The 18901-nt window shown below is 38.2% G+C and overlaps 2 protein-coding genes across 17 annotated transcripts in view; one reads left to right on the top strand and one right to left on the bottom strand.

Annotated features, from left to right (window-relative positions):
• LOC126213414 (eukaryotic translation initiation factor 4 gamma 1-like) overlaps nucleotides 1–903 on the bottom strand; it is a 786084-nt gene extending 785181 nt beyond the window's left edge. For 6 of the 15 annotated variants that reach the window (XM_049941140.1, XM_049941146.1, XM_049941145.1 and 3 more), the window contains exons 1-2: nucleotides 753–892; nucleotides 410–622 (exon numbers count right to left, since the gene is read on the bottom strand). In XM_049941140.1, the coding sequence (XP_049797097.1) occupies nucleotides 410–545 (136 nt within the window). In that variant the 5' untranslated portion in view covers nucleotides 546–622; nucleotides 753–892. The other 9 variants (XM_049941142.1, XM_049941143.1, XM_049941147.1 and 6 more) reach the window with 7 other exon arrangements.
• A 166-nt stretch (nucleotides 904–1069) lies between these two features.
• Nucleotides 1070–18901, top strand: part of LOC126213420 (protein LZIC-like) — an 80855-nt gene continuing 63023 nt past the window's right edge. The window contains exons 1-3 of one of the 2 annotated variants that reach the window (XM_049941160.1): nucleotides 1070–1172; nucleotides 1795–1912; nucleotides 18160–18295. In XM_049941160.1, the coding sequence (XP_049797117.1) occupies nucleotides 1166–1172; nucleotides 1795–1912; nucleotides 18160–18295 (261 nt within the window). In that variant the 5' untranslated portion in view covers nucleotides 1070–1165. Of the gene's footprint in view, nucleotides 1173–1536; nucleotides 1704–1794; nucleotides 1913–18159; nucleotides 18296–18901 lie in introns of those variants that run through there. The other variant, XM_049941161.1, reaches the window with a different exon arrangement.

Here is an 18901-nt window from a genome sequence, read left to right as displayed (position 1 = left end):
AGAAAATCTGTTTGGAAATTCTACTTCACGAATTACAAGGGCACACCCACTTTTCCATTTGTCGCCGAATACGACACATAAAACCAACACCGATTACATCATTTCACGTGGCTGAGAAGCGTTGATTCCTTGCTCAATTTCAATGTATCATTGTTTTTTCCAATTAAAAACAACGTATTTCATCAGGTGTGAGGTGTTAACCTCAAATCTTAACAGTGCTCTGAAGTAATGCGGATTGCAAACAAATGAAGCGAAGATTTAGTCACAGCAATGGAGTGATGTGCTCGTTTCCCTTCACCCGAATGAATAATCAACGCAAAACAGCAAGTACTTTGCATCTTACCGAGTGTGAAAGTTGAATTCGCTGGCTGCGGATTGTAAAGCCACATCACTCAAACTTGGCACTTACCGTTCAGGCGACAATCGACTATTTTTGAGGCGGCGCTGGCCTGTTGGAATGGAAACGTCGGGTGAGCGAAGCGTTGCTGGCTAAATCCTTGATGATTCGGTATCCCTTGGTGATTTTTGCCTTTAGGAATGCTCATGGCAGCATATATTGTCGCACGTTTGAAGTCCTCATACAAGGACCTTTCGTTTCGCAAGTGATATTTCGAATTAACTCCTGGAAAATTGAGCAATGTATCGAAGTGACACTGGTGTTCCGAGCGAATAAAATCATTTAATTACAATGACGAGGCACTATAAACACAAACAATTGCTTATTTATTTAATTTTTAACGAATCCTTGGTACCTTAACACAATCTTGTTGGAGATCTCTTCGTGAGTTTCCGTGAGTCATTCGTGAACCCTCGCTCGTAGATGCAAGGGGTGAGAGGATTCGCACCTGTGAAGCGGTATGGAAATATCCTTGATTTTCAACTTTTTTGACTGTTTTATCAGAAGTGAGACGATAACACGGGATCTTTGTAATGGTACAGCACAGTGGTTTGCCTCCCACGGCACTATTTACTAGCGGAAGAAAAACACGCGGTATACCGCGTGGAAAAAATACAAGCGTAAACACATGTTGTCAAACACATGTGGATGCCATCTACCGGTTGGAGCGTGAAGGTATCGCGCAGAGCGAAAACCGAAATTCTGTAGTTAATGTAGAACAAGGATTGGTCAGATTCGCAGGTCTCTTCTTCAGTTTAAAGTCTGAAGATGTATGGTAAATTTTTACAAATTCTTTTCTCTGATGGCTTTTTTCTCTTATTTCAAATAAGCTGACAACGGCGCTACCTGTTGGTTTCGCACAAAGATATCCAAAGATGTATTCTGTACCTGTAGTGTTTGCAAACATTGTCTGTTATTTGTTCAACTGAAGGAAAGAGCGGAGATAAAATTAAAAAATAAAAACAAAACAAAATATCCAATGAGACTTTTGCAGAAAGTAATTATGTAACGTACGCTACTGCATATATATCATATAGCTTGTTTGTAATTTGACGTAATGATACTAAAAACACTCCAGTTTTAGGAAATTGCACTCATTGTTTTGTGTTTCATTTTTTCTCGTCAGCAACTGGATGCATTTCAACTTAAGCAAGTATGTAAGAGTACGAAGGTCTTTGGTCTGAGAAGTAAACAAAGTATATAGATGATATTGCTAAGAACTGGAGATTAAAGTGAGATGTAGAGCAGAAAATCTGACGTTAGGCGTAGGAACCGTCAAAGCAGTCACTGAAAGACATTAAGTTTGGTAAAGTGATTTGCAAAATAATTGTGGTGTACTACACACGGTTGTTGTTCCGCATATGCAATCGATTTGACCGTAATCGGATTTGTTGCAGAACTACACAGTTGTAAAATGACTTCCAGAGGCCAGGTGGAAACTGAGAAGTTGAAACAAAACTTGGAAGCACAGTTAGAAAGACTGGTGCAGCAGCTTGCTGATCTAGAGGAATGCAGGTAGGCCTGTCCCAAAATATAGTTTACTGCCAATTGGGACTCATAGATAAAAATAATTTTACTAATATCTACTGTAAATATCGTACTTGGTTAAGGCCACACAGTTGTCAAGATTACACTTGGGATTTCGCAGCCATTAGCATAATTGTGTACAATTAACAATCATAATATTTGTTTTTGGAAGGAAAAATTGCTCTTTTTCTTGTTGTTTAATGGAAAAAACCATGAAAGCGCGCTGATGACAGAAACGTCAGGATACATATTTATTTATTTTCGAGTTCCGTGGATCCTTGAGGCGAATGTATCGCTAGGATGTAGAACGTGTCAGGTTGTTACAGTAACAGCCACATGTAGATGATCATGAGGCAACCAATTTAACATATGTAAGCAGATATATGATAAAGGAATCCACATGTCAAATAATTACACACAAAAATTCAGATAACAACACAGAAAATTTGACAGTAATGACATAGAAGATTACATAAACAAATTTAAAGTAATTCATCTAAAAACATGTTCCGCCAACAAGTGGTACGCTAATCTACATAATCAGTTCTATTAGAAATGCATGAAATTAAACACTAATTCGAGAAGTATTACAAATTATCAAAGAATTCCTGTAAAGAATAGAAAGGATTATCCAAAAGATAAAGTTTTAGCTCTGTTTTGAATTTAGGGAGGTCCCCACAGACTGATTTGATATGGACAGGAAGTTTATTGAACACTTTTATATTTGGATAATGAACTCCTTTCTGTAACATGCTGAGATTATTAAATCATTGTGAAGATCATGTTTTCTTCTTGTATTGTGATCATGGTACGCACTATTCATTTTGTAAATTGCATAAGTTTTGTTCACGAAGCACATTAGTGACAAGATGTGTTGACGAGGCATGGTGAGGATCCCCAGCTGTTGGAATAAATTTCTGCAAGAAGAACTAGGATGCACTCTACTCATAATCCTGATAACTCTCTTCTGTACAACAAAGATTGTATTTGCTTGTGGTTGATTTCCCCATAATATGATGCCATATGTTATAAGTGAATGGAAATAACCAACATGTGTAGTTTTGATTGTTTCCATGCCACAAACAGATGCAATTGAACGAATGGCAAATGCTGCTGAATTGTCTTTTACATAGGTCAGTCAAGTGGACAGACCAGTTTAGTTTGTTATTAATATGTAGGCTAAACCCAGAAATTTGGAAGATACAACTTTCACTATTTCTTTGTCTCCACATTTTATTTCAACATTTTCCAATTTTTTGTTTACTGTTTGAAACTGAATGAAATGAGTCTTATTAACATTGAGGGACAGACCATTTGCAGTGAACCAATCTAGAACTTCTTGGAATATAATGATCATAGTGTTCCCTAGACTGCATTTGGGTACCTTGTCAATCATAATGGTTGTGTCATCTGCAAATTGGGTGAAGTGTGCTTCTTGGGTCACACACCATGGGAGGTCATTTACAAAGATTAAGAAAAGTAAGGGACCAAGCCCTGTGGCACTCCACAGTTAAATGTACCCCAATGAGAGCTGGCAGGCGCCTTTGCACAATTGTTTAATACTACCTTCTGATTTCTGTCATCTAGATACAACTCAAGCCACTTCCCTACTTTATCTTTTAAGTCGTAATGCTCCGCCCATCTTAGTAGAATCTTGTGATCTACACAATCAAATGCTTTTGACAGATCACAAAAGATTCCAATTTGTCACATTCTCTTGTTTATTGATTCAAGGAGTTTGTTGACAAATGCGAATATGGCTTGTTCAGTTGAAACACCCTTTTGAAATCCAAACTGATTTTTGTTAAGGATGTTATATTTATTAAGGTGAGCCATGATTCTATTGTACATTAGTTTCTCAAGGATTTTTGAAAGACTTGTTAACAATGAAATTGGGCGGTAGTTAGAAACCTCTGGTTTATCACCCTTTTTGAAGAGTGGCTTAACAACTGCAAATTTTAGTCTATTAGGGACAGTACTGTGATTCAGAGATTCATTAAATATGTGACACAGAACTTTAAGAATATATTTGTGGCAATGTTTCAGTACTTTGATAGATATATTGTCCACACCAGTGGAATTTTTGTTTTTTTATTTGGCATATCACCTTCTCAATCTTAGCTACTATGATGTGGGGTACATACATCAGGCTAATTTTTCTGTGCTCTGCTTTTTGTAGAAGGTTCATGGCTTCATCCATAGACCCTTTACATCCAATTTGATCCGCTTCTGTCAGAAAGTGATTGTTGAAGATATTGGCAATATCTGGGTAGTAGAACAAAATAAAAAGAAAAGTTTGATCAGAATCAACCATTAATTATGTATAAATATGATCAAATAATAATAATAATAATATTTTATTGAACATTGAATGATTGGTTGCATATGAACAAACACAGAAAAAGGTTCTTCTGAATATATTTTGAGGTTACACATTTACATATTTTCTCAAAACACTTCCTATTCAGCATTTAACTATGGTATTCTTGTAATGCGTTATTTTTAATAATTCATTGAGTACTGTTTTGTGACTGCTAATGTAAAATTTTTCTTTATTTCTGGTATTCTGACTGTTAACGTACAGTCTTTGAACAACTAGTACAAAGACAGCATTTAGAATATACATATTTATTATGCTCAACACATCTGTTTTTGGAAACAGGCCACAGCATGGTTCCTTACATTTGGCACCACAAATGATTTTTTTTTAGCACTTTCTTGCAGTAGGCAGCTTATTGAGATTTGCTGTGGTTGCCTTTTCCCCAAATTTAGCTGCCATTGTTCAGATGAGAGGAAAGTAAAACATTGTATGTAATCTTTGAGAAAAAAGATCTCTTCAAAATTGATTTAAAATAGCCTACAATATATGCTTAGGTAGCTTACATGTTAAAGAGGCAATATGCATCTCCTGTTTCAGATGGCTTTCGATGGTTGGACCAAAGAATTTTCCACTAAACTTTTCATTCCAATATGTATGGACACTTTAATTTCATTACTCAGTCTGCTGTCTTTAAAGTTCTTGGGATATCTGTTAGTGCTCTTACATTATAGTATTGAACAGTTTCATGTGTCATATTGTTGCAGTGGGACCCCAATTCATTAAATGATTCCTTTTTATACATGGTAAAATACATGACTTGAACAAATTGGCAGGCCTGTGCAATTGTCGGGTCGACAGAAGCGTCCGATCCCACGCGTCGGCTTTGACCCGTGACATAAGGGTGCTGTCGTGTGTGACGTCATGACGGCGCGGAGTTTGGTTTGAGTGTGGCTGTCTCCAGTTCTGTTTTATCTTATTTTATTTACTTTTCTGATCTGTTCGTTCTACCTCGTGAGATTTTTTTTAAAATTTAAAAACACTTATTACTTATTTTAATTATCTGTTTCCTCCTATTTCTGTTTTAGTTTATTATATTTATCTTTCTGATCTGTTCGTTCTATCCCGTGAGATTTTTTTTTTTAAAAAAAAACAAAAAACACTAATCAGCTACTGAAGCATCTTTATCCTCTATGGGTTGCAGGGGTTACGACCCCTGGGGAGGTGGGTGGGTATTCATGCATGGCTGTCTTCACGTACACGTTGTAGCTACGCAAGGCATCTAAATTTGTTTATATTTAGTTTGCCCCCCACCCAAAACACCCCATTTCCCGCGCTTGTCCCGTTAGTGTCATTAGGCTTCTTGTGGAAAGTTTGTGTGTGAGTGTGTTTGTTTTTGTTTCTGCCGTATTTGTGACATCATGGGTCAAAGCAGACGGGCGGGATGGGACGCTTCCGTATTTCCCAATTGTCAATGAGTAACTTACGTGTCCCTCAGTAGTATAAAAACTAGGCTATTATTGTAGTTAGAGTAACTTTCTCAAGTCTTCCTTAAATGTACTTAATAATGTTTTGATATTATTCATTTCTGCAGGCAGTGGACTGAAGATTATTTTATACTAGAAGAAAGAGACCCAATTCACTCAGGTCTTCATTTTCATTAGTTCCCTCGAGAACATTTTGGGTCACTCACAACCATTGAAAAAATGAACATTATATAGTGTGATAGCCTCTGTCCCACCATCTGGCCAGTCGCGGTGGTCGAGCGGTTTAAGGCGCTTGAGTCCGGAACCGCGAGACTGCTGCAGTCGCAGGTTCGAATCCTGCCTTGGGCATGGATGTGTGTGAGGTCCTTAAGTTAGTTAGGTTTAAGTAGTTCTAAGTTCTAGGGGACTGATGACCTCAGATATTAAGTCCCATAGTGCTCAGAGCCATTTTGAACCCACCATCTGTGAAGTATACCAACACTTCGGTCTTGCCATAGTTCAGGTGTGAGAAAAATGAAAAATGGTACGTAGCCTTTAAGATAAACGGGCATTACAGCAGCGTTCGATTCCACCCTACCGCTTTGACCCACGCCATCTCCAGTATGGCGGAAATGCCTAGTGCCAGAGTGTAGAGTATTGCGACAATGATGTCACTACATACTTATGGGGGGGGGGGGGGGGGAAGTTACAACATCTCACTCTGTCAATAAAATGAAACTAATGGGATAACTGCAGAAAATTGGGAGTTTTGGACAGGTACAAGCTAAATATACAACAATAAACACACATTGCACTATCTTAAAACATACAATATAAAAAAATTAAATTGCAACATTCCGCCACAACAAGAATCGAACATTTCCCTTGATGTGCATAGCTCAACCGCAACTGTCGATACCAAAAAGCAATACCTACATCTCCGAAAAGTGGAATCAAGACCTCGCCAACTCAAAAAACCAAATACCCCATATTCACTACATGAATTGAATCACAACTGACCTACCATGTATATACAAAACATCGCAATTACTGTAGAATAAAACCAAAACAAAAATTACTTGCAAAGAAAAGCCTCTGGCAATGCCACTTGGGTTGGCCACCGTGCGCGCCCAGGCATGCACGCATATATGTATGCACATGCCAAAAGCAAAAAAAAATCTCCTAAAGCACCCACTTGAACTTCACGGTCATGTCCATACCTAGCTAAAATGCAATAAAATAATTAGACTTCTTTCAGCAAAACATATACTAAACTAATCGGACCGAACAAAAATACTGAACACACAAACAAAAAATCCTTAGTATCTCACTGAAAACATTTCCACAACCCATGTTACCATACCAACTACCTAAACAGTAAACCACATTATGACAGCGACAGCCAAAACCACATGTTAAACAGAGCACGTCGACTTCCACCACCAGAGGACACCATCAAGTGCAAAAGTATGACACCTAGAAACACGACCAACTCAAAAATACCACGCAGTAGTGATGTCCTGCACCTCAACACCATTACGTCACTGGTCAAAACAGACTGGTGGAATCGGATTCTTCCATTTACCCGACAAAAGTATCTTTCCAAAATTTGCTGACTGTATTGATTACAAGTAACCTACAGTGTGTTCCAGGAGGAATGGTCAGTATTTGCCGATATGAGAGGAACAGCCGTTTGAGGCAAAACAGTCTTAGTAAACGCATGCTCTAAAATGCATACCTTAAGAACTATTAGCACAAGTTCATTTTTGCTATTGTGAAATGCCTCTGTTCTACTGAATAAGTGCCTGTAGCTCTTATGGTATGCATTTTGTAGCCCACGTTAACAAGACTTTTCACTTCAAATGGTCGTTCTTGCCATATCCCTGACTACTGACGATTCCTTCTGGCACACGCTGCATACCCGAATGTATCCCCACCACAGAAGAATAATAGAACATTCAGGACCTCTCCGGAAAGTCTTAGCCATTTCGACACTCCATTCTCAGCTTTTTCACTGACTTCCTATAAGAAGCCTATTGGTGTAATGCCACCTTTGGTCACGCATATCTTTGAACACAGCCAGTGCAGTCCAAAACAAAACCTTTGTGGATGGGGGCCTACTGCACCACATATAGTTGTCTTGTTACTGGTCAGAATGCACATAACTAGTGTTTGCACTTGGGTTGTCCATTAGTGTGGGCCACCACAGGTATTGCACACGTGTGGGAACTTTTAAAAATACAATATCTTGTAAATGACTTGCACTAGACTCCTGCAACAGACATCACGGACATTCTAATTTACTCTAGTTTGTTAATGTCAATAAACATTGTTCCATTTTAAAAAGTGTATGGTTGCACAAAAATGTATTATTACGATCTGTTTATAGGCTAACAGTACAAGCCCCTGCCTTCCATTTCATTCCGTGAAAACCACACATCAATAGCACTTTCCACTTCTGCAGCATTTGGGGGGCAAATTTTAGGTGATTCGTCCTTAATACAGGGTGTCAGGCACATTCTCTCTGGTGCTTCAGCAGATATTTGCAATTCCTTTTTTTTGCAACATGTAGCTGGAGTCAGCCCAAACAGATTATGCTCATCAAGTCTTTCATGCAAAACCCAGTGTCAATGGAAAGCCTTAGTGCCTCTGGTACAAACAGAATTATTTTTAAAGTGAAATTTTATGTGCCTGTTCGATAGAGCGGTCCCAAATTAGCCTGGTGGGTTATTTCTTTATCAGTATGTATTAACACTTTCAAGTCTGGTGGTACAATTTGTGTACCACCTTACGTTGCACCGAGGTTGTACGGTGGTACATTATTTGTACCACCAATTTGGATGCGTAGAACAGCACATTCTCGTGGTAAATTACTTGAACTACTAGCAGGGCATGTTCTTGGTAGTTCTTAGACGTATGCACCAGATGGCAGTTGTTACTGGGTTCTTGTAGCAGCACCAGTACTTCATATACGTCAGGTGCGTTCAAGTACACTGTGGAGACATTGTTTGTGCAACATTGTTATTTGTTACCTGATAACGGAAGTTTCCAACAAAATTTCTATTGGAATATGTAAGTACATTTGTTTATTGTAGTTTTTTGTGTTGTTCAGACTATTTATATGAGAAATTATTAAAATGTAGCTAATTATTCATCGGTTCAAAATATGTACCACTGTACGAAAACAGTCAGTCTACTCTTTACTTTTCAGTAATAATGAGGGGTCAGAGAAAGCTGACTGAGTCTGAAATTTTGAAAGCCCTTGAAGAGGATATTCCATCTGACATATCATTTGATAGTGGGGACAGTGATGACACCAATGACAATTCTTATTGCCTGGAACCAACTACATCCAAAAATATTCTGTTTGATTCTGATACGTCAAGTGATTCTGAGGATGAGTGCCCAGCTACTGTTTCAGTGATTAGGTCACCAGAGACTGAGCTAAGTCAAACCGTCACAGTGCATCAGACTCCATCTGAGATTGTTGACCATCAGTCGAAGACTGAACATACGTGGAGCAAAACTGAACACCCTGCTGATGCCCCTGCATTTACTTCCCAGTGTGGTCCCAGTGTTTTTATTGTGGACTTAGGCACACCATCACCATATCAGTTATTTGGAGTCCTGCTTTCAGATGATACTATGGATTTATTTTTGTTTCAGAAGAACTTACATGCGCATCAGTCGTCTCTGACTACTGGTAAACCTTATGTGCCAGCATCCATGGAAGAATTAAAAACTTTCTCAGGGATAAATATCTTGACGGGCATAAAAGCACTTCCTAGTTACAGAGATTACTGGAGTTCAGGTGCTGATCTACATGATAGTTATGTGAGTCAACTGATGTCAAGGAGGCGTTTTGAATGGTTTCTCACCAACTTACATTTGAATGACAATAGTAAAATGCCTCAACGAGGGGACACCAACTATGATAAACTTTATAAGTTGCATCCTTTCCTAGAAAGAATTTCACAAAACTTTCAGAAAGCACTTAATCCAAATGACTGTATGGCAGTGGACAAATCTATGATTAAATTTAAAGGAAGATCTTCTATAAAACAGTACTTGTCAAAGAAGCCTATCAAGAGAGGCTACAAGGTGTGGGTACTAGCAGACAAATCTGGCTATGCATGGAAATTGTATATTTACACAGGAAAGAAAGATAATGCTGTGGAAAAGAAATTGGGAGAAAGAGTTGTGAAAGACCTCACTGAAAATATTAAAGGTAAGGATCACAGAGTTTACTTTGATAATGATTTCAGTAGCCGAGATCTCCCTCAAGATTTGAAAGAAAACAAAATACGTGCTTGTGGTACAGTGAATCCAAATAGAAAATCTTTACCTATGCTTAAAAGTGACAAGGAAATGAAAAGGGGTGACTATAATTGGGCTACTAGCAATACAAGCCTTAATGTGATGAAGTGGAAAGATAAGAGATCCGTCCATCTGCTTTCAAATTTCCATGATCAAACTCGAACAACAGAGGTTACAAGAAAGGAAAAAGATGGAAATGAAATAAAAGTTTCCTGCCTCATTGCTCTCTCAGATTACAATGCCAACACGAATTGTGTAGATAAATTTGACGAGTTCAAGGGTGTATATGAAACTGACAGAAAGAGCAGAAAGTGGTGGCACAGAATATTTTGGTACCTTATTGATGCCACCATTTTGAATCATTTCATCCTCCATAAAGAAATGAAGTTGCCTAAGATGACTCTGAAGGACTTAAGAAGAGAAATCGCAAGGGATCTAGTGGCACCTGCCTCGGTAGCTCCGAGAGGTAAAAAGCGAAGTCTGAGCAGCCGTCTCCAGTTCGACAAGAAGAAACCCAATGTTCCGAAATCTGTGCATCTCGAAAGTTCATCTCGTCAGCCAGAAAGATCTACGAGGAGGAGATGTGCAGCACGTAGTTCCAAGAAACAACAAATTCGCACCGACTGGGTGTGTAGTGTGTGAATGGTTCCTCTATGCTTAGGGAAAACGAAGATGTGCTTCCAAGACTATCGCGCATCTTCGTGCACGGTGGTACAAAAAGTAACCCCCCCCTTGTGACCAACAATGATTATAAAAATTGAATTTTTGTGTACAGTGGTAATAATTATGTTCATTCTATTATAAATATGTTGCTTGTATGAATTTTTGACAATAAAAGTAGGTCGTGTACTTCTAGAGCTGTTTTTTGGTCAAATTAGTTGTACGTGAAAGAGTTAACAGGGACAGCGAAACACGGAGAATAACCAGTAGTCCAGTAACGACAGCACTGTCCTGCCCCATGCTGGCTGCTACCGTTGTGCAAAAGCGTTGAAGTGGTTATCCTCCGTGTTTTACTGTCCATGTACATACGTGTCGATAAACCGAATAATGCGCTAGACTAATTTTGGACTGCTCTGTCGAATGGGGCACATAAAATTCCATTCCAAAAATGATTTTGCTTGTAATGGGAAACAAACCAATGCTTTACATTGACACTGGGTGTCACATGAAAGATGTGATGAGTAGGATTTGTTTGGGCTGACTCCAGTTACACAATTCGTAACAGAAACTGCAAATATCTACTGAAATACTTCAGAAAATTTGCCTGATGACCTACAGAAAAAAGGTTGTGTGTGTGTGTGTGTGTGTGTGTGTGTGTGTGTGTGTGTGTGTGTGTGTGTGTGTGTGTGTGTGTGTGTAAAAAGCTTATTTCTACCTTTTTCTTCTCATTTACACCATGCAGTTGTCACGAGAGCCATCCTTCTACCTGTTCTATTGTCGCCGGGACCTTCTACTGTTAATCAGCTTCGTTATCTTTTAATAAAAATGTTGGGATCATTTGTGATCAACACTGGTCCTGGTGCTGACAAGTAGTATGGTAAACCATTCTCAAGAGTGAAGAACAACCGAGGGCTAAAGTCAAGCAGTAAGATACTTCATAATTAGTTTCTCTGTATCCTGAAAAGTAATTGTTATTCTCGTGACATATTTCTACCATCTATCACCCGATAGAAGGTATTTACTGTTTGTATAAATTCTTAATCGGAAAACTGTCATTATCATATTGCAAGTTTCAGAAAAATCTTGGTCGTTTAGGGGGCTGTCTCAGTATATTTGTTTCCTGAAACCATTTTAAACCTTAACTAGTATTTTATTTTTAATCGGAAAGTTTGCTAATCTTTTGTGAACACCTCTTTCAGTTCTTTTAGAAGATCGAGATGATGATGACTGGTAGGGCCTATGTTGTTTTCTATATCATGTATATCATCCTGGTTGTGAAGTGGTTCTACTGTTGGTTGTTTTATGTTTGCGGGGAATATTCCTATTCTAAGTGATACGTAGATTATTTATTTATGGAAAATGTTTTCCATAGATATGTATGAGCAAGTGGCTTGGGTGTGGAATGAGTCAAGTCATGGAATACAAATATCAGTACATAGAATAAAAATGAGTGTAACAATAACTGCACTACTAGTAATGAGTTTTAGAAACAGTGAGACATAATGCAGTTTATTTCTTCATTTATTTTTTTGCTGCCTGATTATGTCAGTTAAGCGAGGCAGATTAGTTGAAGCCTTTGATACCGACCATTAGCTTTGACCAATAACATAATCAAAATGGCACACATAAATGGCTCGCCAAAATTCAGTATCTATAACATACATACTATAACAAGTATTATAGTTGTTTTCGTGACACTATATTCGTGGACTTCACAATCTACCGGTCACCTTTAAAGATAACATAGATCTTGGGTTACACTAGAAATCAGTATGTCACCATAGTCTACATCATATTAATAGTAATAAATATGCAAAACGACTATTGTACTGTTCTACTTGTATCCTGTTTGCATCACAAGCACAACATAATTATTCACGGGGTCAAAGCCAATGTCAGTTTTGTTTAAGGCATAGTCCATATCAATCCAGGCAGGCGAGGAAACAAAAATCTTACCTTCATAGTCCCAGATGTTATTGAATTTAGCATATGTTAAAATGAAGGACTAAGTAAGGAACATGTTGTTTTTTTTTTTGTTCGTTTTTTTTCCCCTCACCCCAGATGTATGAAACAGGCGAAATACCCTCAGACTTCAAGAAGAATATAATAATTCCAATCCCAAAGAAAGCAGGTGTTGACAGATGTGAAAATTACCGAACTATCAGTTTAATAAGTCACAGCTGCAAAATACTAACACGAATTCTTTACAGACGAATGGAAAAACTAGTAGAAGCCAACCTCGGGGAAGATCAGTTTGGATTTCGTAGAAACACTGGAACACTTGAGGCAATACTGACCTTACGACTTATCTTAGAAGAAAGATTAAGGAAAGGCAAACCTACGTTTCTAGCATTTGTAGACTTAGAGAAAGCTTTTGACAATGTTGACTGGAATACTCTCTTTCAAATTCTGAAGGTGGCAGGGGTAAAATACAGGCAGCAAAAGGCTATTTACAATTTGTACAGAAACCAGATGGCAGTTATAAGAGTCGAGGGGCATGAAAGGGAAGCAGTGGTTGGGAAGGGAGTAAGACAGGGTTGTAGCCTCTCCCCGATGTTGTTCAATCTGTATATTGAGCAAGCAGTAAAGGAATCAAAAGAAAAATTCGGAGTAGGTATTAAAATTCATGGAGAAGAAATAAAAACTTTGAGGTTCGCCGATGACAATTTAATTCTGTCAGAGACAGCAAAGGACTTGGAAGAGCAGTTGAACAGAATGGACAGTGTCTTGAAAGGAGGATATAAGATGAACATCAACAAAAGCACAACAAGGATAATGGAATGTAGTCTAATTAAGTCGGGTGATGCTGAGGGAATTGGATTAGGAAATGAGACACTTAAAGTAGTAAAGGAGTTTTGCTATTTGGGGAGCAAAATAACTGATGATGGTCGAAGTAGAGAGGATATAAAATGTAGACTGGCAATGGCAAGGAAAGCGTTTCTGAAGAAGAGAAATTTGTTAACATCGAGTATAGATTTAAGTGTCAGGAAGTCATTTCTGAAAGTATTTGTATGGAGTGTAGCCATGTATGGAAGTGAAACATGGACGATAAATAGTTTGGACAAGAAGAGAATAGAAGCTTTCGAAATGTGGTGCTACAGAAGAATGCTGAAGATTAGATGGGTAGATCACATAACTAATGAGGAAGTATTGAATAGGATTGGGGAGAAGAGAAGTTTGTGGCACAACTTAACCAGAAGAAGGGATCGGTTGGTAGGACATGTTCTGAGGCATCAAGGGATCACCAATTTAGTATTGGAGGGCAGCGTGGAGGGTAAAAATCGTAGAGGGAGACGAAGAGATGAATACACTAAGCAGATTCAGAAGGATGTAGGTTGCAGTAGGTACTGGGAGATGAAGAAGCTTGCACAGGATAGAGTAGCATGGAGAGCTGCATCAAACCAGTCTCAGGACTGAAGACCACAACAACAACCCACCCCTTCAAAAAAATTTCTGCTCTGAGGTATAGCCCTTCAAAGATGACATTGCGCATACCATTTTGAAGGTGCGAATTTTGGAAAATTTTTTAAAAAGCTGTGTCTGTGGAATAGATCCTGAGATTTTGTTTGGTTTTTCCTTATTTGAAAGATAATTTCTTTATGATTACAAATAAATCCTCCATTTGGACTTATCTGTCAAAGTTCTTTTTCTATAGCATTCTGAAAATTCTTTTTATGCCTTTGTACCTTTCACGTAGATTTTGGAACCATTTAAAATGCTTGAAAAATGAGTCTCTTATTCATCTTTCAAAACTAAAATTATGTGAAATAAGGTTAGGTTTCGATTTTTATGAGCCTGTTATGTGATAATGTGGTAATAAAATAGGTTTTATGTATGGCAAAAATTTCAATTGTTTATAAAACCTTTTCAATCTAGAAGTGGAAGCTCTCCTTTTAGGGAATGTATAACTGTATGGTGCTAATCAACAGAAAGAAAAAAAAATCAAAATTTAATGGGTTGGCATTTTTTGGAAAAAAAATTTTTCCTTAAATTATATAAAAATTTTTTAGAATGCTATAGTAAACGAATTTGGACAGATAAGTCAAAATGGAGGATTTTTTTGTGACATAGAGCAATTATCTTTCAAATAACAAAACAAAATATCTAGAACTGTTCCAGAGATACAGCAGTTTAAAAAATATTCCGAAATTCGCATCTTCAAAATGGTGTTCGCGGTGCCATCGTTGGGGGCCTGTACCTCGGGGCAGGAATTTTTTTTTGGAGGGGGGGGGGAGTGTTTATTACTTACTCTTGAACGTATGCTGAATTCAGTAACATCCGAGACTATGAAGGTAAGCCTCTTCCTGAAGTGATTCAGATTATGCCTTAATATCATTATCCATCAGAATTAAAAGATATTTTAATTTTTTAGTGTACTTACATTGTTTCCTGCTTCTGTCATAGTTGCTGGACTCAGAGGTGTGGGATTTACATTCTATATGACTTTGAAATCATTATTTGGATTACATGATTTTTTTAAAAAAATAAAATTTAGTGCGACATTTAATGGACTATTTTACCAGTCTACACGGGATCTTCAATTGTTCTTCTTTCACCTTTTATTATTAATCTGTTGTGCCGTACTTTATTTATGCCTGTATATCGATAATAAACAAACGAAACCATTATCTTTGATGGGCTGTACAATTTTCAGATTTGTTTGTTATTGGCCAGTTTCTATTTCTTAGTGCTATCAGGTAACATTCAGATAGCCTCTATAACAGATATAATACAAATTATTCCACCAGTCCCCATGTGGAGCCACAAACAGACACTAATGTGGTCTGTATCAAACAGGAATAGAATGTTTACAACACACATGGGAGAACCATACATAATATAACTTGAGGACATATTTAAAAACCAACCACTGAGAACTCAAATCACTTCAAGCACCAACCACAAACTTATTCTTGTGGTAGGTCCATATTCACATTTATAGCTTCACTTACAGACGTGGTTTACCATTTCCAAATCTGTAATTGTAGCAATGCAGCTAATGCACACTGATGCACAACACTGAGTCTCCCTTAAGAACATAATTTAGGAGCACTTTCAATTTAACAATTATGTTATTGCAATGTTGTACAATTTGGTGCATTAGAACTGAAGAATCTATACATTCTGTACACATTTGGCAGGTGCTCACAAGTGTGAGGTTAACACTAGTCATAGTTGGTTGCTGGTACAGCTTACAGGAGTATCCTGCAGCAGTTGCTTCTGTTTGTTAATGTGTAACTCCCGTTGTTCCACATCCCTGAGGACTCTCATTAATGGGGTGGACTCAAGTACCAAGGAAAGGCACAACAAAAAGGCTGCCAGAAAGTTAGCTTTTAGCCAACAAGACCTTTGTCAAACACACACACACACACACACACACACACACACACACACACACACACACACGAGTGTGTTCTCCATCATTTTTTGTGTGTGTGTTGGCCTGTTACTGCTTGGTGAGTAGATTTTTTTTTTATCTGTTCGGTTAATATAAAAATTCAAAGTGACATTGTCAAGAAATAGAAGGGGACTTCAAGACGCAAGTTTCTGTAAACAGTGCTCAGAATTTTCTACCAGTTGTTCAGCTCCTTGGTCATGGAGCTTTCCGAGAACCACCGTGAGAATGCCCTCATCACTGGAAAATCTGCAACTCCTGCAGAGCAGTTCCTCCATTGCCCAGACGTCGGTTTGTGGTCAGTGTCAATGGCCTACCTTCCCACACTTCTGTGAGGCCTCGGTGAAATTGCCGGCACCATTTCACTGCTGCTGGGTGCGGCATTGCATTTGGCCCGTATATTGCCAGAATCTCATGGTGAATCTGTGAGAAATTAAAATATTTTGCCCACAAGCATCATTCTGTCCCTCACATTTTGACTTCGTACTACATCTCAAGTTGCCGTGCCATTCCGCTCGCAGCTCGTGATGCACGTAATATCTGTATCGTAGCAAAACTCGAAACATATACTTTTTTCTCACAATAAGCCACACTTGTTGTGCACTGGTCTTAGCATGGTGTAAGATGTGTAACTTATTTTAGTTAGGCATTCTTGAACAGTACTAATAAGACAAGTTGAACTAGGATACAGTGGCAGCAGGGTCATAATTCTTCCCAGCAAAAGGACACTGTGGCTTAGTTACTAGTTCTGTTCAATGGTGCCTTGCTGATTTTGTTTATCTCTCTTGATGAAGCTGTATTACCTTAGAGTAAGTTTTAAACCAATCTAAAGATGGTCACCGTGGACCTAAATTGATAATCTGATGGCAGTTTTTGTGATCATAGACTGTAATTAAAGAAACAAATTCTGTTTTAATTACTTCTTAACATTAACTGAATTTTCCAGTGGTACTTGGGAGAACACAGTATTAATATTAGAAAGAAAACACTTCGTTATGTTCTGCAAAATTATATATATTTTGCCACGAACTGGCTTTCAGCTTCTCAGGCCATATTCTTGTGATAATTGAATGTTGCAAACAGAGATAAACGTGATGTGCGACTTACACAGATATTATTTGTACACGAGATACAAAAATGACAAAGTGTTTACATAGGAAAATATTACAATAATTATATTGACTGAAAGAGGAGTAAACAAAGTTTTTATGTGGAGATACATACAACAAATGATGGAAAATAAAATGAATGTATTGTTTGAATCTGGCATTTGTAATGAAAACTTAATTTAATAATGGGGAAAATGAGTCTCATCATTTAATACCAGGCTGGCATTCTGTGTCATGTTTTTTGATTTCTCTTATTTGCAGTAGGGTCATCTTTCTGCTTTTCTTGTCAGAATGTAAAACTTCACATTCTACAGTTTAGTTAGTGTAATAATTGTAATATTTTTCTACATAAATACTTTGTTATTTTTGTGTCTTTTGTGCAGATAATATCTTTGTAAGTTGCACATCGTGTTTATCTTTGTTTCAGCATTCAGTTGTCACCTGAAGATTGGCTGAGAAGCCAAAAGCTGCTTCGTGACCAAATAAATATAATTTTGCCAAACATTGAGAAGTGTTTTCCTTTGCCGGTCGGTGTGGCCAAGTGGTTCTAGGCGCTTCAGTCTGGGACCGCGCGACCATTACGGTCACAGGTTCGAATCCTGCCTCGGGCATGGATGTGTGTGATGTCCTTAGGTTAGTTAGGTTTAAGTAGTTCTAAGGTCTAGGGGACTGATGACCTCAGATGTTAAGTCCCATAGTGGTCAGAGCCATTTGAACCATTTGTTTTCCTTTCTAATATTAAGTACATTTGTTTTATGGCATGCTCTACATTGTTGTGAACCTATGGAATAATCCCCCCCCCCCCTCCCCCCCCCCACACACACACCATATTTAATGTATCTACAACAGGTCAACCCCATTGTGCTGTGTGTTGCTGGCTGTGTCCTCCGCTTACTACAATTGGCTAGAAAAAAATGTTAAATTTTCTGACCAAGATGCAGTGTGGTATAGAAGCTGTGTTGTTGCTTCAGGGACGAGCTGGATGCCGCCGAGTACGAGGAGACGAAGGAGGAGACGATGGAGCAGCTGCGAGAGTTCAATGCATCCCTCTCCAAGATGATTTCTGGAGACATGACTCTCGTGGACGCACTTGCCTCCATGCAGCTGGTGAGTGAGTGCTGGCAAAGCCTTACCTCGTATCTGGATAGTCCAAATGCCGGACTAAGAGAACATGTTTTGTCCCACAGTCACTAATAAGATTATCGCATTTCAGTGCTTAGGTGAACAGGAAAATGGGTTCCTCAATCACTTCATCTTTGATTTCTTCATCTGCCAAACACACTTTGTTCACTATATCGGCATTACTTAACAGCACAAGTTCCGATTTATCGGCGTCCGATTTCGCCACTTGCAGATGTTTCAGTAATCTACATCCTCCTAACCATAAATTTGTATTTGAAATGTGAAATAGTCGTTCTGATTATATGAGAGTACGTGAGGTCTCACTTTTTATTTTTTCAAAAATTGTCAAACTGCGCACAGATAATTCGTACCTGTATAATCAGGAGCTTGCTGCAGTTACCAACATTCACATCAACAATTAATAGGTAATATAACATCCTTGATTATAGGTAAAAAGTACGTTCCATTAAAGTCACAGTTTGTTAGCCCGTTTCAATCTTACAATAATTCAGCTCATACTCACACTTTCACTGTCCTTACAACACTAGTTTCATTCTTGCTATCATCACTCTGGAATATTTACTGTGAAGT

Source organism: Schistocerca nitens, chromosome 11 (assembly GCF_023898315.1).
Source record: "Schistocerca nitens isolate TAMUIC-IGC-003100 chromosome 11, iqSchNite1.1, whole genome shotgun sequence".
In the NCBI taxonomy this organism is placed as follows: Eukaryota; Metazoa; Arthropoda; class Insecta; order Orthoptera; family Acrididae; genus Schistocerca; species Schistocerca nitens.
The sequence above is the reverse complement of the archived record's forward strand: the minus strand, read 5'-3'. Positions and strand labels throughout refer to the sequence as shown.